At 40.3% G+C, this 27,445-nt stretch overlaps 1 protein-coding gene across 2 annotated transcripts in view; it reads right to left on the reverse strand.

The window, feature by feature from the left end:
* Positions 1–972: 972 nt before the first annotated feature.
* LOC133550050 (syntaxin-binding protein 6-like) overlaps positions 973–27,445 on the reverse strand; it is a 136,332-nt gene continuing 109,859 nt past the window's right edge. For both annotated transcript variants that reach the window (XM_061896063.1, XM_061896064.1), the window contains 2 exons: positions 15,657–15,814; positions 973–4,345 (listed from right to left, as the gene is read on the reverse strand). In XM_061896063.1, coding sequence (XP_061752047.1) covers positions 4,322–4,345; positions 15,657–15,814 — 182 coding nt within the window. In that variant the 3' untranslated portion in view covers positions 973–4,321. The remainder of the gene's footprint in view (positions 4,346–15,656; positions 15,815–27,445) is intronic.

Raw genomic sequence — 27,445 nt, forward strand, 5'->3', positions numbered from 1 at the left:
GGGGTGGTTTCCTGTGGACGGGACTCTCGCTGCTGTCTTGGATCCGCTTTGAACTGAGCGCTCGCGGCTGTGTTGGAGCCACTATGGATTGAACTTTCTCAGTATCATGTTAGACCCGCTCGACATCCATTGCTTTCAGTCCCCTAGAGGGGAGGGGGGTTGCCCACATTTGTGGTCCTCTCCAAGGTTTCTCATAGTCATCATTGGCGTCCCACTGGCTGTGACTTTTCCTTGCTATTATGTGGGTTCTTCCGAGGATGTCGTAGTCGTAGTGGTTTGTACAGTCCTTTGAGACATTTGTGATTTAGGGCTATATAAATAAACATTGATTGATTGATTGAACTTAAAACCCGTGTTACATTAAATGAGTTAAAAGCTTCTGTGAAAGGATCGCAGTCTACCTTGTCTGTATGCACATGTGTCATATGAGCAAGTTTTAATGTTGTAAATGTGATGTTTTATGTGTTGTTTACTGTTTTTAATGTAACCTTACTGTTGCCTTCTAGGCCAGGTCTCCCTTGGAAAAGAGCTCTTTGATCTCAATGGGATTTTACCTGGTTAAATAAAGACTAAATAAAAAATACCTTTACTTACCGGTATGTTTTTTTGGTATTGGTTTAGTTGAGTATGTATTTTTGTATGGTGACAAGGTTTTTCAGTAGACCACAAGGGGGCAGTGTTGCATCGCATACTTTGCATGTTGCATGCTCATGTAAAACACACAATTAGGAACGTTTTCATTTGCAAAAAAAAAAAAAAAAATTAACCAGCATTATAAGAATTATAGAGGTGTCAATGCTGTAGTCGAAGTGGAGGAACAACTCGCGTTCAACATTTGAGTTGAAAGACATTTTTCTTTGTCCTGGTGACAACTGATAATATTGATGGTATTTATGAGCAAGACACAAAGTGACTACAAATGCAATAACAGTAATTAGAGAAAAAATACGCACACATAAAAATGACAGAACATTGGATTAGACATCTTTTTATTATGAAAACAATAAAACATCCAAAGTGTGTATGTGTGTGTGTTATGCAGAGGACTTGAAAGCACACTGATTTTTTTTTAGGCCACACTTGTTTTTAAAAGAGCACGACACCACTGAACTGGCAGCGCGTTAAAAACGTTGTCGATGAAAAACATGCGTGCAATGTAGAATATAAAAACAAAAAAGCTTCATTACATCTGGAATGCGAGTGGCGGCATTAGCAGCGAGGAATCTTACAAAAAAACGAAAAACATAACACAAATACTTCACCTTGTGGTTGTTCTGCTTTGAGATGGACCAACGTAAGAAAAAGACTCAATAAGGCGCAGACAAATCATAAGCTGGAGAGAAGTTTTGCTGCTTTTTACAAGGCAGGAGTTAGTTTATCCAAGCGATGCGCCTTTTGGGAACATAAACTCCCTAATACCGACAAAATAATCCTCTTCCAGGGCGGGCTGGATTTTTTGAGGGGGACGGGGAATAAATATAAATACCGTAGTTTCCCGACTATAAGTCACTTCGTTTTTCCCCGCGCTTTGAAGCCTGCGGCTTAACAAACGGTGTGGGCAATTTATGGATTTTTCTTTGCTAACGGCCATAAGATTTTGTGTTCAATAAATAATTTTCATATCCCGCCGACAGAGACACTAAAAAGGGTTGTTATTGTTTGTGTTACGGCGCCATCTTTTGGATGCAAGTGCTTCGGGTTGACAGTGTACTACTTCTTTTGTGCCGGAAGTATACTTCATTCATCCGAACCATCCCGTGTGATGTCTGTGGTAGTGTTTTCATGTATATGTGCTATCGTGATGTAATCAGGCTAGTGTCGTTAGCAGTAGCAAACAAGCTATCAAGTGTCCGTGTTAGTATTATTAACTCACAATGGCATCTATTTTTGTGTTGTTTTAGTTTCGTAAACTCACCAAAAGTTATTAAGTTTGTTTAGCTGATTGGAGAGCTAGCTTACGCAGCAAGCGGGTCCATGACGAGGACTTCTGTTTTGTTTGATCAGCCGTTTTACTGCCGCGTTAGAGACGCTGTTTAAGTCTCTTCACAATTTAGGTAAGTAAATGAACATTTCCTAAATATTTTGTCATGGTATATATCTGAGGCTTATAATCTGGTGCAGCTAATATATGTAAAAAAAAAATAAAAAAATTATTGTAAAATTTGGTGGGTGTGGCTTAAATACTGGCGCGCTTTATAGCACAGTAAATACGGTATATGTATTTTTATTTTTTTTCAGTCTCACTTGTGGTTTATTTACTAGGCTGCATTAACCTAAATGTAAGACGGCATTTTGGAAAAAAATACTAACTACATTGTTTTCGATCTCTGTCTCGCCAGGTCATGTGTGTGAGTGACAGGCAGAAAAGCTTTGAGTTGCTTATGGAAAAAAATCGTTTGGCTGTTTTGCATTTCTCGCGACCCCGCATATACAGTAGGACTTTTCTTTTGCAGAATACCCTTCTTATATTCAGGTTAACAGGGTACACAGTATATTTTATATAAAAATAAGTGTTTTATGTGTCATAAAATGGACAACAAACTAACAAGAATTTTGGAATTTCCTTGGGGGGAAAAAATTGATACTGAAAAAATTAACTACTAGGGGTACTTACACAGGAAAATAAAAAAAATACATACATAGTACAAGTTTGGACAAACCTCCTCATTCTCTTTATTTTCATGACTATTTACATTGTAGATTGTCACTGAAGGCATCAAAACTATGACACCTGGGAAGTGAAAACCGTTACCTCTTGAAGCTCATGGAGAGAATGCCAAGAGTGTGCAAAAGCAGTAATCGGAGCAAAGGGTGGCTATTTTGAAGAAACTAGAATTTAAAACATGTTTTCAGTTATTTAACCTTTTTTTTGTGTGTTCATTCACAGTTTTGATGCATTCAGTGACAATCTACAATGTAAATAGTCATGAAAATAATAAAAACGCACTGAATGAGTAGGCGTGTCCAAACTTTTGACCTCTACTGTTTATATATAGTTTCTGTCTCCCTTGTGGTTATTGAACTACAGTATATCGTATTAACTTAACTACAAGACCACCCTGAATATAAGACGGTATTTTTCGGGGTGGAGCGCCCAAGACAAAAAAATCATGCTTTCAGCAACTTTTAAGGGCTTTTTTTGGGCCTTTTTTGAGCGTGTCTGTGTCTCCCCAGGCCAGGGGCGTGTGTGAGTGACAGGAAGAAAGGCTCTCGTTCGCTATGGATGATGTCATTTGGTGCCCCTTATGCTAGTTTGCATATATAATGTCCACGGGCATATTGGAAAACCTGTCTTTTCTTTACATTGAGGTTAATATAGTGGAAGCATTTTATCAATAAATACATTTTTTATATTTACTGAAATTATAGACAACAGCATAGCTTAAAGCGGGGTTTCCGAATCTGAGGGTCGGGGCCCAAATTGTGTTGCGACGAGCCTCTTGATATTTTGAAAATGACAAAAATCTATATTGTTGATGGGTCTTACTAAAGAAATGAAATATATATAAATGTTTGCACTCTCATTTGTGGTTATTGAAGTATGTATTATCAAACCAGATATAAAGGTGACCCTGAACATAAGACAACGGCATGTTTTGGGGGGGAAAAAAGATACAAAACAAAGATAAAAATCATGTTTTCAGGAAAAAAAAATTGCCCTCTTTTTGAGTGCCACTGGCATGTGTGAGTGACAGGAAGAAAAGCTTGGGAAGTCGTTTGGCGCATGTATGAATCCAAACACACTGAATATACGACGACCGATATTTTTTTTCATATATTTAGGTTAATACAGTACTTATCTTGTATATATATTCGGAAATCATGGACGGAAGCAAACCTCAAAGCACAGTTTTTGTTGGTAAAAACGCAGCGTGGGCATCGAACGCTGTTTTTTTTAGCGTAGTTCACGGGATGTTTGAGAAACCCTGACAAAGTCAGACGTTCCCCAACAATTCACAGGACACTATGGACGTTGGGATCACTGTGCAGGAAATGTTTCCCGGATTATAAGCGGGTGATCGCCGCCATGTGCACAAAGCGACAAACAAACGGCGATAAAAAAAACAAAAACGGTCCAGCTTGTCAGCGCGACAAGAACGTTATTGACAGACTTTCATCAAGTGGTCCCAAGTCGACAATTTCCTCCTCCCGTCACACAATGCAATTACACAAATGTTACAATGTCTTTAAAAAAAACAAACCAAAAAAAAAAAAACACAACAAAAAAATCGGAGTCCGCATTTTTGGCACAGCGATGAGCAAGTGGCGGACCCTCATCCCACCCGTTCCGAGCCCACTGTTGGTTTTGGCAGTGGTTGTTTTAACACTTGTGCTTCATGGCAAGCTGTAGAAAAACACAGGAGGGGTCGGGGTTTGTAGAATATACACAAAGTTAATGAGACAGATCCTCATTTACTGTAGTTCCTTTTTTTTTTTTTTTCCCAACTCAACTGCCGAGAGTATTAAACATTTCCAAGGGGGCAAGCTTTTAATTTTAAAATTAATACAATTTAATAAAAAAAATAATATTCTTCAAATATAAAATGTCACTTTAGAAATATACCTTACAAAAACAATTAAAAAAAAAAAACTATCAAAATATAAAATAATTGAATAATAAAATATATAAAATATTGTACATGAAATTTGTTGAATTTACCGTATTTCCTTGAATCGCCGCCGGGGCGCTAATTAATTTAAAACCTCTTCTCACTCCTGCGCTTGCCAAAGGCATGCGGTAAAAGTAAGCATGCACTAATCATTTTAAAACCTCTTCTCACTCCGGCACTTCCCAAAGGTATGCAGTAAAAATTTGAGTGTGATGTAAGCTTGGACCCTAAATCTCCCGTCCAAAGGCAAAACCCAGTAACTCAATTTTGCTCAAAACTGAGCTGATAATAATTTTGGAGTTCCTAGGTGATATGCTTTACATTAGTGTATGCGATATTGTAATTTTTTCCGTAAGTAAGCTGTTACGCGCATGGCAGGACCTAGCAACTACCACATAACCGCGTAGGTACAACAGAAAAACCTAGTATCTCAAGGGTATCTCTAGAAATTAGTTACTAGGTTCTGCTTTTGGACGGGAGAAATCCTACTGAATAGCTCTTAATCTTCTTCCCTTTATGCAATTTCAAATTACCGGTATTGAAATCAGCCTCCTCCATTTTGAAAATGATGACAGGGGAAGTGTCACTCGTGACGTCACGAGTTTGACCAGGCGGTAATACTAAGCATGCGCTAATTATTTTGGGAAGCGAGTTTGACCCGGCAGTAATTCAAGGCAGGTGCATATTATATGCCCTGCAGCAATTCAAGGAAATACGGTAAATGTATTAAAATAAAATGAAAAAATAATAAATATGTTTTCCTTGAATTACCTATTTTGAATATATATTAAAAAATGATAAAATGTATTATAATAATGTTAAGTAATGCTTGCCCTGCGATGAGGTGGCGACTTGTCCAGGGTGTACGCCGCCTTCTGCCCGATTGTAGCTGAGATAGGCGCCAGCGCCCCCCGCAACCCCAAAAGGGAATAAGCGGTAGGAAATGGATGGATGGATGGATAAATAATGCTTCCACAAAATGTATTTTTAAATTAAAATGAATTATTAAATTCAATTAAAAAAAATTAGAGGTGCTAAAAAAATCAGTCTACATACAAATCTCTATTCTCATTTATTCCAATTCTAAATCGATTCATACATTTTTAGAATTGATTAAAATGTATTTTCATTTTTTTAATAAAGTCTACTCGTTTACTGGCTGCATGTGTACCTCATTTGTTAGCAAACAAGAAGAGCTGCAACTGTTTTTGTCACGGTTTGATTAAACTCATCATGCCAAATATTGCGTGAATCTGTTCAAATCGTCATCAAAAGTTTTGGATTCGAGTCGTGAGTTGTTGTAAAATTCTATTCCCTATTAAAAATGGGTAATAAGATGAGAACTACACAAATCTGCACCAGCAACCATTTATAGAATTATGCAACTATTCTGATAAGAATGTATAACATTGGTCATTTTTTTACCTGACTCAACTTTTGATATCTAAAAAAAATAAACATCAAAATATAATATTCATTATGATTACCATATTTGAGTTATTGTGCAGAAATATAGGGAAACAACTACAAAGGTGGGCTTCATTCACTAACTGTTTTACAAAAAAGATCAATTAGGATAATACCTAGTTTTGGCTATAGAGAACACAAACAGTTTATTTATTAAATCACAATTATTGAAATTCAACTATTTGGTGCATTTGCAAACAGCTAAAATGATGTACACAGCAAACTATAACCTGCTACTCAAGAATGTACAACAATTCTTCTCAACAAAAGAGGACAAATATAACCTTAGAGGAACATGTAATTTAAAACATTTGTATGCACGTACAACACTTACAACCTTTAGCAGATCAGTATGTGGAATTAAATTATGGAATGGATTAAGCAAATAAATCAAACAAAGCAGCACAATGATTCAGTTTAAGAGGCTGTTCAAACTTCAAGAGTTCACAAAGTACACAGAACAAGAATTATGGTGAACATCTTGAACCCTTTTTTATTTTAGACAAATATTTATATATTTAATATGTGTTTGCTTACTATGGTATATTACTTATTTGTTCACTGTTCTGTTGCAGAGAACAAGGAAATTGGATAGAATTGCTATGGTATGAAAAGGGGTAGGATTAAATAAGGTCTGCTTCTTCCTATTCCTCACAACTGGAAATATGTGATGGATTACATCGTATGCATGTTGGAAATAAACTGAAACTGAACTGAAAAAAGTTATATATTTATTATATTGCGGTTATATATAGTACTGCATTGCTGCATTTAATTTAGTTTAGTTTAGTTTATTAAGGATCCCCATAGTCTACACGGCAGTGGAGACTCTTATTCCGGGGGTCCAGGCAAAAAACATCACACAATCACAAAACAAAAGATTACAATGCAGTACAAGATGATCAATAATAAAATGTTGTAAAACAAAAATAGCAAAAAAAACAATAACTTTGAGTTTACATCATAATGTTCATATCAAAGGTAAAAAGAGCAATATAGTATATATATATGTATAGGTGTGGGAAAAATCAGAAGACTACTTCATCTCTACAGAACTGTTTCATGAGGGGTTCCCTCAATCATGAGGAGATTTCCTGATGATTGAGGGAACCCCTCATGAAACAGTTCTGTAGAGATGTAGTAGTCATGTGATTTTTCCCACACCTACATATTGCGCTCTACCACGGTATCAAGCACTATTCTCTGGATTATCCAATCAAGACATACATACATATATATATATATATACATATATATATATATATATATATATATACATATATATATATATACATATATATATATATATATATATATATATATATATACATATATACATCAATATGTATATATAAATATATACATACCTAAATACAGTATATACACATATATAAACATACATATATATATGAATACATATATATACATATATACATACCTATGTATATATATACACACACACACACACCTATATATACACATTATATGTATATATATAATGTATATATATATACATATACTGTATATACATACATACACATATATATACATATATATATGTATATATACACATTATATGTATATATATAATGTAAATATATACATATATACATACATACATATACATACATATATGTATATATACATACATATATATAAATATATATATATGTTTACATGTATATATATGTGTATATATATATATACACATACATATATATACATATACACACACACACACACATTATATATATATATATATATATATATATATATATATATATATATATATATTGAGTACATTTGGTTTTGAGAGCCCCCTTTTCTTAACATGCTTGAAAAACAACATTTTGAAAAGATGGTTGCAAAGTTAAACTTCAAGATCATGAGGACATGCAGGCGACAAATCTGTGCACGGTGGGAAGGTGCGGCGGATACCGGGTTTTTTTTTTCGACAGATGCTGGAAGGCGGCGAGCATCGGAGCCTGAACTTTTAGTTGTTGTTGTTTTTTTTATTGAGTAGATGACAGGAAATTCTATTGGTCTCATTAACAAGCTTTAATAGTCCTGGCTGGAGGCGCGTTTGAGGGATGACAATAAAGTTTAGCTGCAGGGGCGAGGGAGGAATAGTGGTGGTAGAGTGGCCGTGCCAGCAACTTGAGGGTTGCAGGTTCGATTCCCGCTTCTGCCATCCTAGTCACTGCCGTTGTGTCCTTGGGCAAGACACTTTACCCACCTGCTCCCAGTGCCACCCACACTGGTTTAAATGTAACTTAGATATTGGGTTTCACTATGTAAAGCGCTTTGAGTCACTAGAGAAAAAGCGCTATATAAATATAAAACATATAATAATAATAATAAAACAGCAGTTTCAATAGGGTCCTTGGCCCATGGACCCTAATAATATAATATAAATATAATATAACACACACATGCAGGTGCACACAAGAATGTTGGGTACGGCAGCAGAATACTGAACATGGACAAGCGAGGGCAGTAGAGCGACGCACAAAAGCGAACCATTCTGATTGGAACATCATGCATGGAATTCCACAAGTGGAGAGAGCAAAGGTGACACACTAATAACTGCAGGTGTCCCATAACATATGCTAGTTTGTTTCAGTGTCAAATAATTGGTGTACTTAAAAGTGGCAGCAATGTTGTGCAGCATGACCAAACTAAACATGTGTTTAAAACCCATCACGCCGCATCAAGCACTTGAAATGTCTTTCAATTAAACCACTCCTTAATTACGTTGCATAGCACACACTGTGCTGAAAGATCATTTTTGATAGGATTTAAATTAAAAGTCACCGGCACCCCGACTAATATTTCAGTGAAAACATGGCTGCTGAGGCGGTGCGAGTGTGATCTAGTACCCCATTAGACAGACACCTGCAGTGCAAGGATCATAATGAGGGGGAAAAAAATTATGTTAATAGCTCAATTCATCAGCATGCAACTCATTATTTTGGTGATTTGGTACAAATGGAAGACAATGCACGATGAATGGGGGTACACAAGAATATCACTTTGTCATATTACAGCAAAAAGCAACGCTTGCATGCAATGGAAACTCTAAAGTTGAATGCGGACAGACAAAATGTTGTAGCGAATACCGTTAAAATGTATTATCTCAGTATTTTTACAGTACTCTAACATATCTTGTATTATTTTAGCTTAAAGGCCTACTGAAACCCACTACTACCCACCATGAAGTCTGATAGTTTATATATCAATGATGAAATATGAACATTGCAACACATGCCAATACAGCCTTTTTAGTTGACTAAATTGCAATTTTAAATTTCCCGGGAGTTTTTTCTTGAAAACGTCGCGTAATGATGACGTGTACGCTTGACGTCAAGGGCTGTTAGGAAATGTGAGCGCTGCGCACACACACAGCTAAAAGTCGTCTGCTTTAACCACATAATTAAACAGTATTTTGGACATCTGTGTTGCTTAATCTTTTGCAAATTTGTTCAATTAATAATGGAGAAGTCAAAGTAGAATGATGGAGTTGGGAAGCTTTAGCCTTTAGCCACACAAACACACGGTGATTCCTTGTTTAAAATTCACGGAGGTAACTTTACTATAGATCACAGCGAACATGGTTCCCAAACGAATGTCAACCAGCAGGTTTCGGTGAGAAAATTGTGGTAAAAAGTCGCTTCTTACCGGAGATCAGCTGAGCTTGTGCCGCCCATAAAGCTGCCGTCGACTTCCCTGAGCACTGCGCGTCAAGACACCCGTGGACACACACCTCCGACTATCAGGTACTGTTAAACTCACTAAAACACTAGCAACACAATAGAAAGATAAAGGATTTCCCAGAATTATCCTAGTAAATGTGTCTAAAAACATCTGAATCCGTCCCAATGCAATCATTTTTTTTTCTAGTCCGTCGCTATCAATATCCTCAAACACGAATCTTTCATCCTTGCTCAAATTAATGGGGAATATGTCGTTTTCTCGGTCCGGATAGCTGTTTTTGTTGGAGGCTCCCATTAAAAACAATGTGAAGATGTGAGGAGCCATCAACATGTGATGTCATCGTCTGCGACTTCCGATAGAGGCAGGGCTTTTCTTTTAGCAAACAAAAGTTGTGAACTTTATCGTGGATGTTCTCTACTAAATCTTTTCAGCAAAAATATGGCAATATCGCGAAATGATCAAGTATGACACATAGAATGGACCTGCTATCCCCGTTTAAATAAGAAAATCTCATTTCAGTAGGCCTTTAAAGAGCATGTCAACATGATGATAAATATGGAACAGGGCTTCCCACACATTTATTTGTGGCGGCCCGCCACGAAAGAATTATGGCCACCACAAATAAAAAAATACAAATAAAAAATTCGGCTTTTGAACTCGCACGGCCGCTCATAAAAGCAATGGGACTCTGTCTGTGAATGGAGCTTGTAGCTACATATTATATAAATATGTACATATTATATAAATATGTATGTATATAAATATGTACATAAAGTGTTGTAATTATATTCCAACTCCGCGTTCTTCTTGGTCATCGCCGCCGCTGCCCCCCGCCCGACCAACCCACCACAAATAGATGCCTGACCAGTGGCAAACACTGGACATTATTGTAATAGTTAGCATAGGAACTAGTCAAATATGGAAATATCCATCCATCCATCCTTCTTCTTCCGCTTATCCGATGTTGGGTCGCAGGGAGTAGAGAAGCCCAGACTTCCGTCTCCCCAGCTACTTCGTCCAGCTCTTTGGGGGGTATCCCGAGCAGTTTCCAGGCCAGCTGGGAGACGTAGCCTCTCCACTGTGTCCTGGGTCTTCCTCGTGGTCTCCTACCGGTCGAACGTGCCTTAAACACCTCTCCAGGGAAGGGTTCGGGCCACCTTGGCTTTATTCTTAGCTCCTCCCCAATGACAGTTTCTCACCCTATCTCTAAGAGAGAGCCCGCCACCCGACGGAGGAAATTCATTTAGTGCGTCTGCCTCACAATACAAAGGTCCTGAGTAGTCCTGGGTTCAATCCCGGGCTCGGGATCTTTCTGTCTGGAGTTTGCATGTCCGACTGCTTCCTCCCACTTCCAAAGACATGCACCTGGGGATAGGTTGATTGGCAACACTAAATTGGCCCTAGTGTGTGAATATGAGTGTGAATGTTTATCAGTGTTGGCCCTGTGATAAGGTAGCGGCTTGTCCAGGGTGTACGCCGCCTTCCGCCCGATTGTAGCTGAGATAGGCACCAGCGACCCCAAAGGGAATAAGCGGTAGAAAATGGATGGATGGATGGAAGATGTTGTGATGCCAAAAAATATTGACGGAATCATAGTAATATCGACTAGAAACACTCCTGTACTTGGTATCTTTACTGGATGTTAGGTGTAGATCCACCAGTGGCGTTTGTTTACTACGGAGTGTAGTGAAGCATGTTTAGCTATTCCTCGTCCAGCAGGGAAACTTACTTTATTTGTCACCATGGAAGCGAGGATTAGTGATTTAGAAGTAGCTAAAACACTAGGTTTGTAACGGTACGTGTATTTGTATTGAACCGTTTCGGTACGGGGGTTTCGGTTCGGTATGAGGGTGTATCGAACGAGTTTGTAATCTAAAGTCTTAACAAGCTGCTCTGCTTTCTGCCTCTGTCTGAGCAGTGAACACCCAGCATTGTCCCGCCCACACAACCATCTGATTGGTTACATACAAAGCCAATCAGCAGTGCGTATTCAGAGCGATGTAACAGCCAATCAGCAGTGCGTATTCAGAGCGATGTAACAGCCAATCAGCAGTGCGTTTTCAGAGCGATGTAACAGCCAATCAGCAGTGCGTTTTCAGAGCGATGTAACAGCCAATCAGCAGTGCGTTCTCAGAGCGCATGCAGTCAGTGCTCCGGCGTCAAGATGAGCAGATATTTGTTTAGCAGGACATTGTACACTCCCCAAATTATAAAAAACACTTCCCAGTCACAACTACTACTAACATCACTATGAGCCCGTTGACCTTCTAGAACATGGGTGTCAAACTCTGGCCCGCAGGCCAAATTTGGCCCACCATGTAATTTAATTTGGCCCTTGAGGCAATATCAAATTAACATTAGAGCTGGCCCGCCGGTATCATAACACCGCATTCACCGCTAATACTCATACTTACCAACCCTCCCGATTTTCCCGGGAGACTCCCGAATTTCAGTGCCCTTGTCGAAAATCACCCGGGGCAACCATTCTCCCGAATTTCTCTCGATTTCCACCCAAACAACATCGTTGGGGACGTGCCTTAAAGGCACTGCATTCAACGTCCTCTACAACTTGTCGTCCCGTCCGCTTTTTCTCCATACAAACATTGTGTCGGCCCAGTTAAATACTAAATGCGGACTATACACACAAACAAGTGAATGCAAGGCATACTTGGTCAACCGCCATACAGGTCACACTGAGGGTGGCCGTATAAACAACTTTAAGACTGTTACAAATATGCGCCACACTGTGAACCCACACCAAAGAAGAATGACAACCACATTTAGGGAGAACATCCGCACCGTAACCCAACATAAACACAACAGAACAAATACCCACAAGCCCTTGCAGCACTAACTCTTCCGGGATGCTCCAATATTTGAAAATCGATTTTGCATGTCACTATAAAGTTTTACAAGCCTTGCTCGTTCAATGTTCAATGCAAAACTTGTTTGGGTCCCTGTTAAAAGGTTCATTTGTTCAACCTTGGCCCGCGGCTTTGTTCAGTTTAAAATTTTGGCCCACGCTGTATTTGAGTTCGACACCCCTGTTCTAGAAACTTAAACTGCAGCTCAGATCGCTCATAGTTCTGGATTGAGGTGAAGGCTAATTAGCTTTTAGCGTTACGTTAGCTCATTTTGCTGTGTGTGTGTGTGTGTGTGTGTGTGTGTGTGTGTGTGTATAATAAAAGTCAACTACAGGCTTCCCAAATGCTGTAATAAATTAAGCATGATGAATTGACTTGAAACTGTTTAATGTTGCACTTTTTATATGTAGAAGAAAGGTTTTGTCATTTTATTTAATCCAAGCAACAATTTGAGTCGATTAACGTTGGTAGAATTATTATAGTGTTCCCAATGTTAAAAGGATAAAGCCATTGTTTACAAATTTGGTAAATAAATGACCAAAACATTTATATTTTGTTGTTTTCTTACTGTACCGAAAATTAACCGAACCGTGACCTCTAAACCGAGGTACGTACCGAACTGAAATTTTTGTGTACCGTTACACCCCTACTGCTGACTGCGGCTGAACTTTAGCCGCTAGCTCGCGAGCCATGTCTTAAAGCACCTCTTCCGGTGGGCGTGTCTGTGTTATAACTTCACCTTTGTTGTTCGTCTTTAAGCCAAAATGCGCCCGTTCTCCCATTTCTGTCTACAGACTGTGTCTGCTTGTAAGTACTCAGTGATTATGCGCTGCCGAACATGCTCATGTGCTCATAAACCAGCAATAACACGACGTGACGACGACAAGGCACGGGGGTGGTGGACCGGTACTTTTCAGAGGCGGTATAGTACTGAATATGATTCATTAGTATCTTGGTACCAGACTAATACCGGTATACCGTACAACCATACTATATACCAGGGGTAGGGAACCTATGGCTTTAGAGCCAGATGTGGCTCTTTTGATGACTGCATCTGGCTCTCTGATAAATCTGAGCTGACGTTGCTTAACACGATAAGAAATGAATAATTCCACTTGTAATCACAGTGTTAAAAAGAATGTTCAAAATATAAAACATTCTCATGCATTTTTAATCCATCCATCCGTTTTCTACCGCACCTGTTCAAAAAGTTGCGTTAATGGTAAGAAGTTATTTATTTATTTTTGTTTAGTTTGGGGCTTGCCCTCCTGGGGGTTCTTCAGACCCCCAAGCATCGACATGAGAGGCTGTTTCAGGGTTACAATATTGTTTTATTTTTCAATAAGTCTTTTAGTTGCTTTCCAGCAATAGTATTTCCAGCCCCAACCCAGTCTCTCCTCCTGGCTGCTGCTTATAACAGAGCGACAGGTGATTAGATAACAAGGCCCAGGTGGGTCTCTACGCACCTGTCGCTGCAGGCCCGCAGGCCACGCCTCCTCCACAGTTAGCTTCAGAATAACAATGTTATTACAAATATTAAGAGACTTATTATACTTTAGAAATGTTGATCTTACTTAAAAATGCATGTGTTTAGTTGTGTTCAGTGTTAAAAAAAAACATTATACGGCTCTTACGGAAATATATTTTAAAATATTTGGCTTTTTGGCTCTCTCAGCCAAAAAGGTTCCCGACCCCTGCTATATCATATCTATTCATAAATTATATCACTTCAATTTATCTTCACATGACAAAAAAACACACATTTTTAATGTGTTGCGACTTTTACTTAATTTCCACTTCCTTTGTTTTCACTTCATAAAAGTGCACATGCAAGTGACATCGAGGTCAAATTGCGGCCACATTGGCGCCTGTGTGTGTTTACACTGGAGTCTGATAAAAAAAACAACAACACACTTTTTAGAAGTGTAAACAGTCTGCCGGATAAAATCTGATTTCAAAAAACCTGGGCCACTTTAGCCCAGTGGTCCCCAATCACCGGGCCGCAGAATAATTTTTTATTAAAAAAAAAAATATATATATATTTTTTTTTTATTAAATCAACATAAAAACACAATATACACTTACAAATAGTGCATCAACCAAAAAAAACCTCCCTTTTTCATGACAAAAATGTCCCTTTTTCATGACAAAGAAGAAAGAAAAAAAAAGAAAGAAAAAATAAGGACACCACCCCCAACCCCCGGGCCGCGGGACAAATTATTAAGCGGATACAAAAAGGTTGGGGACCACTGCCTTAGCCTGCAGTGTAAACATAGTCATAGTCAAGGATGTTTATTGGTTTTTGGATTGAGAATATTATGGGCTAACCTCATTTTGCACGAGCATTTTAGAATATGGCTTCACGGTGGGAGAGGGGTTAGTGCGTCTGCCTCACAATACGAAGTTCCTGCAGTCCTGGGTTCAAATCCAGGCTCGGGATCTTTCTGTGTGGAGTTTGCATGTTCTCCCCGTGAATGCGTGGGTTCCCTCCGGGTACTCCGGCTTCCTCCCACTTCCAAAAACATGCACCTGGGGATAGGTTGATTGGCAACACTAAATTGGCCCGTGTGTGAATGTGAGTGTGAATGTTGTCTGTCTATCTGTGTTGGCCCTGCGATGAGGTGGCGACTTGTCCAGGGTGTACCCCGCCTTCCGCCCGATTGTAGCTGAGATAGGCGCCAGCGCCCCCCGCGACCCCGAAAGGGAATAAGCGGTAGAAATGGATGGATGGATGGATTTTAGAATATTATTTGAAAGACTGCCCAACAAGGTGTTCTGATGGGTACACTTTGCTGCAGAAACTGAATATTCAAATGAATTCCTCCGGGATTGTTTTTAAGATATGAAGAAATAGGAGGTCGACAATCATTCCCGACCTTGGAGCTTCCGCTGCAGTCGCAAGTGAATCGGTTATATTTTGACTTGCCCCACGATTCCTACAGCGGACGAGCAGATAAAGCCGCGACGCTGCACCGCATCACAAGCAGGACGAGCGCCTCACCTTGTGTGCTGTGACAGCAAACTGTTCGGCGCTGTTCATCATGTCGGCAGTCCTCTCCTCGGCCCGGCCCAATCGCTCACCTCGCTCGTTCAGAGCCTGACTTGCCTTCTGTACGGCGCTCGTCACGCTGTCGGCGGCTGAGTGCAGTATACTGTTACCTGCAAAAAAGCAAAGTAAAAGACAAGAGGGACAGAAGAGGTGATTGGTATTGAATTATTGAAAAACATCACTCAAGTTGATTTTCTTTTAGGAACTATGTGGCACATCATGCATCGTCACATCTTATAGAAATTGTCATAGTGATAATAATACATTACATTTATGAGCACCTTTCAAAAAAATCCAAAGGATACTTTACAATATAATAGGGGGTGTAACGGTACGCAAGGGCGTAGAATTGGGTAGGGACGCTAGGGACACGTCCCTAGCAATATCCAGCCGCTACTGTGTAGTCACTATCAATCCGTAATGTTGTCAATGATTATGGCACAGAAAGGGTTAAATGTCGGTCTCTGCTAGAAGTCCCGCCTCCAACCTAAATATCGCTCCGTGATTGGGTGCCGCTTTCGTGCTAACTTACGTGTGATTGGCTGTCCCCGCTGTCACTCCTCACTGTGGAAAAAAACAGTCCCACCTATCCAGACCTTAGCTCCAAATTAGCACTGCATCTCGACTTTTCCTCCGCTTTTTTTTCCAGGTGAAAGTCAATGCTCAGTCCCCTGAACCATTGTTAACCCTCCCAGTTGGTGAAAGTTAACCTTCCATCCATCCATTTTCTACCGCTTATTCCCTTTCGGGGTCACAGGGGGCGCTGGCGCCTATCTCAGCTACAATCGGGCGAAAGGCAGGGTACACCCTAAACATGTGAATTCAACTACTTTAGTCCGTTTTTTAACATCGTAAAAACATCAGCTGTCTCTTTCTACGGACTGCAACAGTCCGTCGTCATGGATACATGACAACAACTTCCATTCGTACCAGTCATACGTGCCTGAGGCGGAGTGATAGCCTGCGCTGTGATCAGGCTTTGGAATAGTAGCCGTGCTCAATGTTTAAACCACGGTTAACAGCCAATCAGATCGCCGGATGTCACCTTTCCGTTTTATTTTTTTTTTAGTTTCATGTAACATATTTACATTTCAAAAGCAGCGATAGAAAGAAGTAGATGAAGGGAAAAATTGCGAGTGATTTAAACACAAGTTGGGGAAAAGATTATTACAGTTCATTTATGTTTATTTACAATGGACTTGGAGAAGGCATTCGACCGTGTCCCTCGGGAAGTCCTCTGGGGAGTGCTCAGAGAGTATGGGGTATCGGACTGTCTGATTGTGGCGGTCCGCTCCCTGTATGATCAGTGCCAGAGCTTGGTCCGCATCGCTGGCAGTAAGTCGGACACGTTTCCAGTGAGGGTTGGACTCAGCCAAGGCTGTCCTTTGTCACCGATTCTGTTCATAACTTTTATGGACAGAATTTCTAGGCGCAGCCAAGGTGTTGAGGGGTTCCGGTTTGGTGGACGCGGGATTAGGTCTCTGTTTTTGCAGACAATGTGGTCCTGATGGCTTCATCTGGCCAGGATCTTCAGCTCTCGCTGGATCGGTTCGCAGCCGAGTGGGAAGCGACCGGAATGAGAATCAGCACCATCTCCGGGTTGGGGAGGAGACCCTTCCCCAAGTGGAGGAGTTCAAGTACCTAGGAGTCTTGTTCACGAGTGAGGGAAGAGTGGATCGTGAGATCGACAGGCGGATCGGTGCGGCGTCTTCAGTAATGCGAACGTTGTATCGATCCGTTGTGGGGAAGAAGGAGCTGAGCCGGAAGGCAAAGCTCTCAATTTCGTAACGTATTATTTTCGGGTCTCCCCATGTCTAGCATTAAAAGATTACAGTTGGTACAAAATGCGGCTGCTAGACTTTTGACAAGAACAAGAAAGTTTGATCATATTACGCCTGTACTGGCTCACCTGCACTGGCTTCCTGTGCACTTAAGATGTGACTTTAAGGTTTTACTACTTACGTATAAAATACCACACGGTCTAGCTCCATCCTATCTTGCCGATTGTATTGTACCATATGTCCCGGCAAAAAATCTGCGTTCAAAGGACTCCGGCTTATTAGTGATTCCCAAAGCCCAAAAAAAGTCTGCGGGCTATAGAGCGTTTTCCGTTCGGGCTCCAGTACTCTGGAATACCCTCCCGGTAACAGTTCGAGATGCTACCTCAGTAGAAGCATTTAAGTCTCACCTTAAAACTCATTTGTATACTCTAGCCTTTAAATAGACTCCCTTTTTAGACCAGTTGATCTGCCGTTTCTTTTCTTTTTCTTCTATGTCCCACTCTCCCTTGTGGAGGGGGTCCGGTCCGATCCGGTGGCCATGTACTGCTTGCCTGTGTATCGGCTGGGGACATCTCTGCGCTGCTGATCCGACTCCGCTTGGGATGGTTTCCTGCTGGCTCCGCTGTGAACGGGACTCTCGCTGCGGTGTTGGATCCGCTTTGGACTGGACTCTCGCGACTGTGTTGGATCCATTATGGATTGAACTTTCACAGTATCCTGTTGGACCCGCTCGACATCCATTGCTTTCCTCCTCTCCAAGGTTCTCATAGTCATCATTGTCACCGACGTCCCACTGGGTGTGAGTTTTCCTTGCCCTTATGTGGGCCTACCGAGGATGTCGTAGTGGTTTGTGCAGCCCTTTGAGACACTAGTGATTTAGGGCTATATAAGTAAACATTGATTGATTGAATTTACCGATCGATCTACGTTCCCATCCTCACCTATAGTCATGAGCTTTGGGTCATGACCGAAAGGATAAGATCACGGGTACAAGCGGCCGAAATGAGTTTCCTCTCCCAGGTGGCGGGGCTCTCCCTTAGAGATAGGGTGAGAAGCTCTGTCATCCGGGAGGAACTCAAAGTAAAGCCACTGCTCCTCCACATCGAGATGAGCCAGATGAGGTGGTTCGGGCATCTGGTCAGGATGCCACCCGAACGCCTCCCTAGGGAGGTGTTTAGGGCACGTCCAGCCGGTAGGAGGCCACGGGGAAGACCCAGGACACGTTGGGAAGACTATGTCTCCCGGCTGGCCTGGGAACCCCTCGGGATCCCCCGGGAAGCGCTAGACGAAGTGGCTGGGGAGAGGGAAGTCTGGGCTTCCCTGCTTAGGCTGCTGCCCCCGCGACCCGACCTCGGATAAGCGGAAGATGATGGATGGATACAATGTTGTATTGCATGAATGTATTTCTGTTGTTGTTGATGGACAGTAGGCTATGTTGTTTGACAGCATGATGCACAGTTGCACTACAGCCCTACACTAAAGAGTAAAGATGAGAACTCTTCGAAGTTGTCTCCTTTGCTTTCATTTTAGTTACTTTACCCTATAACATCTGCATGACGTGAAATTATGATTGCTGATGTAAAAAAAACCCAAAAAAAACTAAACTTTCAGAGTGCTGCCTTGGAGCACTTTTGTGTCCCCACCAATCTCAAAATCAAACCTACTCCCTTGCCGGTACGTGTATTTGTATCGAACCGTTTCGGTACGGGGGTTTCGGTTCGGTTCGGAGGTGTACCGAACCAGTACATGCTGGCAGCGACCGGGCTAGGACAACATGTTAAAGCCAAAGCTAGAAGATCTCCCGTTTGGGAACACTTTGGCTGCGCGATACAACAATGGAGGACTGTTCAGCAGCTGCTTCTGACATCACGTCAAACATGTGTTGCGCCTTTCCTGCCTCCGGCTCCCATAGTGTCTCCCTTGCACGCACAACCCGTCTCTCTACCCGGCAGTGGGTCTCCACAGCTCCGGACTCCAGGGTAAATGAAGAGTCCAGCTATTAATTGCAAATCCTGGCTTTATTCAAGTCTTGCACACAGCCAATCCAACAAAACACCAGCCGCACTCGTGCTAAGGTCCCTCACCTCGCTCGCTCACACACTCACTGACGTCACATGAGTCACATAACACAGTGGTTCTCAACCTTTTTTCAGTGATGTACCCCATGTGAAATTTTTTTTTTAATTCAAGTACCCCCTAATCACAGCAAAGCATTTTTGGTTGAAAAAAAGAGATAAATAAGTAAAATAAAGCACTATGTCATCAGTTTCTGATTTATTAAATTGTATAAAAGTGCAAAATATTGCTCATTTGTAGTGGTCTTTCTTGAACTATTTGGAAAGAAAGATATACAAATAACCAAAAACTTGTTGAAAAATAAACAAGTGATTCAATTCTAAATAAAAGTTTCTACAAATATAAGTGTAGATTCCTAAAGTAGCCTTAAGCTTGACGCTCCTCTACTATCACATTCACTCCGCTTGCTGCGGCAACAACAAAACAAAACTCCAGACGTACTTCTTCGTTTGTATGGTTTACTTGTGATCTTAATAATTCAAAACATAAAACAGTCACGATGTGGGAACAAATGAATGACAAAATAAAGAGAGTTTGAAAAAGTATGAATGAGAATAAGTATGAGTGAGGTCAAAAAACTGTGGGGCTCGATTCCACCGCACCTGACAGCAATTGCAGATTGTATTGTACCATATGTCCCGGCAAGAAATCTGCGTTCAAAAGACTCCGGCTTATTAGTGATTCCTAAAGCCCAAAAAAAGTCTGCGGACTATAGAGCGTTTTCCGTTCGGGCTCCAGTACTGTGGAATGCCCTCCCGGTTACAGTTCGAGATGCTACCTCAGTAGAAGCATTTAAGTCTCACCTTAAAACTCATCTGTATACTCTAGCCTTTAAATAGACGTCCTTTTTAGACCAGTTGATCTGCCGCTTCTTTTCTTTTTTCTCCTATGTCCCCCCCTCCCTTGTGGAGGGGGTCCGGTCCGATGACCATGGATGAAGTACTGGCTGTCCAGAGTCGAGACCCAGGATGGACCGCTCGTCGGGACCCAGGATGGAACGCTCGCCTGTGTATCGGTTGGGGACATCTCTACGCTGCTGATCCGCCTCCGCTTGAGATGGTCTCCTGTGGACGGGACTCTCGCGGCTGTGTTGGAGCCACTATGGATTGAACTTTCACAGTATCATGTTGGACCCGCTCGACATCCATTGCTTTCGGTCCTCTAGGGGGGGGGGGGGTTGCCCACATCTGAGGTCCTCTCCAAGGTTTCTCATAGTCAGCATTGTCACTGGCGTCCCACTGGATGTGAATTCTCCCTGCCCACTGGGTGTGAGTTTTCCTTGCCCTTTTGTGGGTTCTTCCGAGGATGTTGTAGTCGTAATGATTTGTGCAGTCCTTTGAGACATTTGTGATTTGGGGCTATACAAATAAACATTGATTGATTGATTGAATTACCCATGACACCTTGCGTCCGAAAAACCCCCTTACCACACAGATCCTTCCGACATATATGCACTTAAAACAGTTACGTCATCAAATCATTTTGACAAATGTAATATTTACAATTAAAGTGAGATTTATATAATTACTCTAAGCATTCAATATATCAATTTTCTTATCATGCAAATAAAGTAAATAGTCCCCTTTTGGCTGAATAAACATAAAGCACCTTCCATAAAATGTAAATTAACTTCAACAGTATTTAGGCTCCTACAATAAGTAATCATCAACTTAAAGTGCCCTCTTTGGGGATTGTAATAGAGATCCATCTGGATTCATGAACTTCATTCTAAACATTTCTTCACAAAAAAATAAATCTTTAACATCAATATTTATAGAATATGTCTACAAAAAAGGGCGGGCGGTGTTGATGAACGTGGACTTAAACAAGTTGAAAAACATATTGGGGTGTTAGCATTTAGTGGTCAATTGTACGGAATATGTACTGTACTTTGCAATCTACTAATAAAAGTCTCAATCAATCAATCAATCAATCAAAAAAAGCACTTTATATGTAGAAAAGTTTTGTTAAGAAACCATTCTGAGCCTTAACTTATTTAGTTTTTATTTTATATGTTGTATATGTGGGCTTCACGGTGGCAGAGGGGTTAGTGCATCTGCCTCACAATACGAAGGTCCTGCAGTCCTGGGTTCAAATCCAGGCTCAGGATCTTTCTGTGTGGAGTTTGCATGTTCTCCCCGTGAATGCGTGGGTTCCCTCCGGGTACTCCGGCTTCCTCCCGCTTCCAAAGACATGCACCTGGGGATAGGTTGATTGGCAACACTAAATTGGCCCTAGTGTGTGAATGTGAGTGTGAATGTTGTCTGTCTATCTGTGTTGGCCCTGTGATGAGGTGGCGACTTGTCCAGGGTGTACCCCGCCTTCCGCCCGATTGTAGCTGAGATAGGCGCCAGCGCCCCCCACGACCCCAAATAGGGGATAAGCGGTAGAAAATGGATGGATGGATGATGTATATGTATTAACCCTGGCAATGGACCCTGTGTGTATATGTATGTTATGCCATTGTTTACAAATTTGGTAAATAAATCACCAAAAAATTTATATATATTATATTTATGTAGAAGAAAACTTTTGTCATTTTATTTAATCTGAGCAACAACTGGAGCCAGTTTAATGTGGATTAATGTGGGCAGAATTATTATAGTGTTCCCAATGTTAAAAGGATAAAGCCATTGTTTACAAATTTGGTAAATAAATAACCAAAAAATTTACATTTTGTTGTTTTCTTACTGTACCGAAAAAGAAACCGAACCATGACCTCTAAACCGAGGTACGTACCGAACCAAAATTTTTGTGTACCGTTACACCCCTACAATATACAGATTAAAAAAAGTAAAAGAAAATGATACAACAACGAAGGATAAAATCCACAAATAAAGGGCAATTATTTTGACTCGGGGGAGTGGGGGGGCAAACTTAGAAAATGTGTCTGGGGGGCCTGTACATTCATTTTTAGGAACACGAATACAAAACCTCACAATAATGTCTGATTGAATGCTAAAAACGCTGTGACAGACCGCCTTAAAAACGGAATTTAATTGTAATTTTTTTTACTGAATGACATACCCAGAATATACATGACAATAAAGAATGTGTGATTTACAATATTAACTATGAACGATAAAAAACTGAACATTCAATCAATCGATCGATCAATGTTTATTTACATAGCCCTGAATCACAAGTGACTCAAAGGGCTGCACAAGCCACGATGACATCCTCGGTTCAGATCCTACATATGAACGTCACACCCCTTCTCGATTGACATATTTTTCAATCAAGCGAAACGCAACAAAAATGCAAAGGGTAAAAAACAAAACAAAACACCAATAATCTGATATATCTGATACATCACTAAGCTTTAGAACTTTGTTGTAAAAATCTCCTTCGGCGTCTGTCCTTGACACCCGCATTTCAGGCTGGCCGCTCTGTAAACACTCTGTGGAAACGCTCCCCACCCACACAGCTTGGTGCCTCGTCTGTACTGCTGTTACGCAAAAACGCAGATTCCAACCAGTGAATTACATTGTATAGTTCAAGAATTATAGACATCTGAAAACATCATACTGGAAGCCAAAGTTTAAACTAATTTTCAACAAAAGCATTTACAGTACTTTATAGTCTATTAATAAAATATGTTTAAACTCATTTGAACACAAACATTTACAGTACTATACTGTACAGCAGGGGTCACCAACGCGGTGGCCGCGGTCACCAGGTAGCCCATAAGGACCAGATGAGTCGCCCGCTGGCCTGTTCTAAAAATAGCTCAAATAGCAGCACTTACCAGTGAGCTGCCTCTATTTTTTAAATTTAATTTAATTACTAGCAAGCTGGTCTCGCTTTGCTCGACATTTTTAATTCTAAGAGAGACAAAACTCAAATAGAATTTGAAAATCCAAGAAAAGATTTTAAAGACTTGGTCTTCACTTGTTTAAATAAATTCATTTATTTTCTTACTTTGCTTCTTATAACTTTCAGAAAGACAATTTTAGAGAAAAAATACAACCTTAAAAATGATTTTAGGATTTTCAAACACATATACCTTTTTACCTTTTAAATTCCTTCCTCTTCTTTCCTGACAATTTAAATCAATGTTCAAGTATTTTTTTTTTATTGTAAAGAATAATAAATACATTTTAATTTAATTCTTCATTTTAGCTTCTGTTTTTTCGACGAAGAATATTTGTGAATTATTTCTTCAAACTTATTATGATTAAAATTCAAAAAAATTATCACGGCAAATCTAGCAAATCTTTAGAATCAAATTTAAATCTTATTTCAAAGTCTTTTGAATTTCTTTTAAAATTTTTGTTCTGAAAAATCTAGAAGAAATAATGATTTATCTTTGTTAGAAATATAGCTTGGTCCAATTTGTTATATATTCTAACAAAATGCAGATTGGCTTTTAACCTATTTAAAACATGTCATCAAAATTCTAAAATCAATCTTAATCAGGAAAAATTACTAATGGTGTTCCATAAATTCTTTTTTTAATTTTTTCAAAGAGATTCGAATTAGCTATTTTTTCTCCTCTTTTTTTGGGTTGAATTTTGAATTTTAAAGAGTCGAAATTGAAGATAAACTATGTTTCAAAATTAGATTTTCATTTTTTACCTGTTTTCTCCTCTTTTAAACCGTTCAATTAAGTGTTTTTTTTCATCATTTATTCTCTACAAAAACCTTTAAGTAAAAGGAAAAAAAATGTACGACGGAATGACAGACAGAAATACCCATTTTTTTATATATACCGGTATATAGATTTATTTATTAAAGGTAAATTGAGCAAACTGGCTATTTCTGGCGATTTTTAAAAGTGTGTATCAAACTGGTAGCCCTTCGCATTAATCAGTACCCAAGAAGTAGCTCTTGGTTTCAAAAAGGTTGATGACCCCTGCTCTACAGTATAATATTTATTTTTTAAACAACACATTCATAACACTCATTCTCCTTTTGCACTATTTCTTTCCTTCCTACGTTTTGCATATTTATAGACTGTCGCACTGATACTGGAGTCGCTTTTAATCTCATTGTACCTGTGTATAGTGACAGTAAAAGGCATTCTATTCTATTCTATTATAATTCTGGAGCTGTGTTTTCCTTGAGACGTCATCTGTCATTTTATGAATAAGCATCTGTGAATAGCAAGCCTGTTTATGGAAATATTCCCAGCCGCTGCAACACATGACCGGCAGAAAAGAGACAGGGAAGAGGACAGCTGGTATCCCCTTCAAAGGATGTTAAGTTGATTAAGTAATTTCGGAGGAGGCACACTTCTTGTCTGGACAATTCCTCTTAGATTTCCGCCCCAGACCTTTTCAACTTGAGCCAGATTTCTTTTAATCCTCCTCCTCCTCATCCTTCAGGGGAGTCCAGGAAGTAATACTCCCATCACCATTATCATCTCAGTGCAACTCCCACCCTCCAGAAGTGAGTACTCGGAGAACATCTCCCATTATTTGTCTTCGCGCGACCTGTATTTTTTTTTTTCCCCAAGGCTCCTCATCTGCCATTAGTTCAGAGGCAAACTGCAGCGTGGGCTCCCCTACCACGGAGAATATAATTACAGAAAAACAGGGTGTGGACGCACCGTGGAGAGCGAGGGACGGAGCTGAACGGAACGTGTGGGAGTAGATTATGTTGAATTGTTTTCAATATTGGCCGAAGTTGAGAAGCCTTTATTGTTGGGAGATATTACAGTTTGTTCCAAGTGATTCAGATAGGTCACTGATGGGATTACATTGCAACATAACCACAGAGGCTTAGGCATTCACGATGCGCCTTGAGACCCGAATACTGTGGAAATAAACTGGAATGTTCCAGCAAGTTCTTCCATTTGGAATCAAACCTGCATGACAGTCCATCATGTCAAACAACATTGGCATTGACCAAATTAACTAGTGTGATTTTTTTGTAGGTTACTAGGTGATGCTACCAAACCCCAATTATGGTACAATTGCTAACCATAGAAGCAAAGAAAGTGTTAAAGGTATTTTTTGTTATATACTTGTTCAAATGTTCTTGTAATCAGACGATATTTTCATTACATTAGATCATCCATCCATCCATCCATCTTCTTCCGCTTATCCGAGGTCGGGTCGCGGGGGCAACAGCCTAAGCAGGGAAACCCAGACTTCCCTTTCCCCAGCCACTTCGTCTAGCTCTTCCCGGGGGATCCCGAGGCGTTCCCAGGCCAGCCGGGAGACATAGTCTTCCCAATGTGTCCTGGGTCTTCCCCGTGCCCTAAACACCTCCCTCGGGAGGCGATCGGGTGGCATCCTGACCAGATGCCCGAACCACCTCATCCGGCTCCTCTCGATGTGAAGGAGCAGCGGCTTTACTTTGAGTTCCTCCCGGATGGCAGAGCTTCTCACCCTATCTCTAAGGGAGAGCCCCGCCACCCGGCGGAGGAAACTCATTTCGGCCGCTTGTACCCGTGATCTTATCCTTTCGGTCATGACCCAAAGCTCATGACCATAGGTGAGGATGGGAACGTAGATCGACCGGTAAATTGAGAGCTTTGCCTTCCGGCTCAGCTCCTTCTTCACCACAACGGATCGATACAACGTCCGCATTACTGAAGACTCCGCACCGATCCGCCTGTCGATCTCACGATCCACTCTTCCCCCACCCCTACTTTAGATCAGTGGTTCTCAAATGGGGGTACTTGCAGGTATGCCAAGGGGTACGTGAGATTTTTTTTTAATATTCTAAAAATAGCAACAATTCAAAAATCCTTCATAAATATATTTATTGAATAATACTTCAACAACCATCCATCCATCCATTTTCTACCGCTTATTCCCTTTTGGGATCGCAGGGGGCGCTGGCGCCTATCTCAGCTACAATCGGGCGGAAGGCGGGGTACACCCTGGACAAGTCGCCACCTCATCGCAGGGCCAATAATACTTCAACAAAATATGAATATAAGTTCATAAACTGTGAAAAGAAATGCAACAATGCAATGTTCAGTGTTGACGGCTAGATTTTTTTTTGTGTGTGGACATGTTCCATAAATATTGATGTTAAAGATTTCTTTTTTTGTGAAGAAAGGTTTAGAATGAAGTTGATGAATCCAGATGGATCTCTATTACAATCCCCAAAGAGGGCACTTTAAGTTGATGATTACTTCTATGTGTAGAAATCTTTATTTATACTTGAATCCCTTGTTTATTTTCAACAAGTTTTTAGTTATTTTTTTCTTTTTTTTTTTCAAATATCAATGGCTTTTCAAATAAAATTGAAATACAAATGTAAAGCCTCTTTTCTATTTGCAGCCTTCTGAGGTAAATATCAAAATATATTGTAGCGTCCCGAAAGAGTTAGTGCTGCAAGGGGTCTAGGTATTTGTTTTGTTGTGTTTATGTTATGTTACAGTGCAGATGTTCTCCCGAAATGTGTTTGTCATTCTTGTTTGGTGTGAGTTCACAGTGTGGCGCATATTTGTAACAGTGTTAAAGTTGTTTATACGGCCACCCTCAGTGTGACCTGTATGGCTGTTGACCAAGTATGCCTTGCATTCACTTATGTGTGTGTAATAGCCGCATATATTATGCGAGTGGGCCTGCACGCTGTTTGAAGAAATGTTTAGAATTAAGTGCATGAATCCAGATGGATCTCTATTACAATCCCCAAAGAGGGCACTTTAAGTTGATGATTACTTCTATGTGTAGAAATATTTATTTATAATTGAATCCCTTGTTTATTTTCAACAAGTTTTTAGTTCTTTTTTTTTTCAAATAGTTCAAGAAAGACCTTGACAAATGAGCAATATTTTGCACTGTTATACGATTTAATAAATCAGAAACTGATGACATAGTGCTGCATTTTACTTCTTTATCTCTTTTTTTCAACCAAAAATGCTTTGATCTGATTAGGGGGTACTTGAATTAAAAAAATGTTCACAGGTGGTACATCACTGAA

Source organism: Nerophis ophidion, linkage group LG03, assembly GCF_033978795.1.
Source record: "Nerophis ophidion isolate RoL-2023_Sa linkage group LG03, RoL_Noph_v1.0, whole genome shotgun sequence".
Classification (NCBI taxonomy): Eukaryota; Metazoa; Chordata; class Actinopteri; order Syngnathiformes; family Syngnathidae; genus Nerophis; species Nerophis ophidion.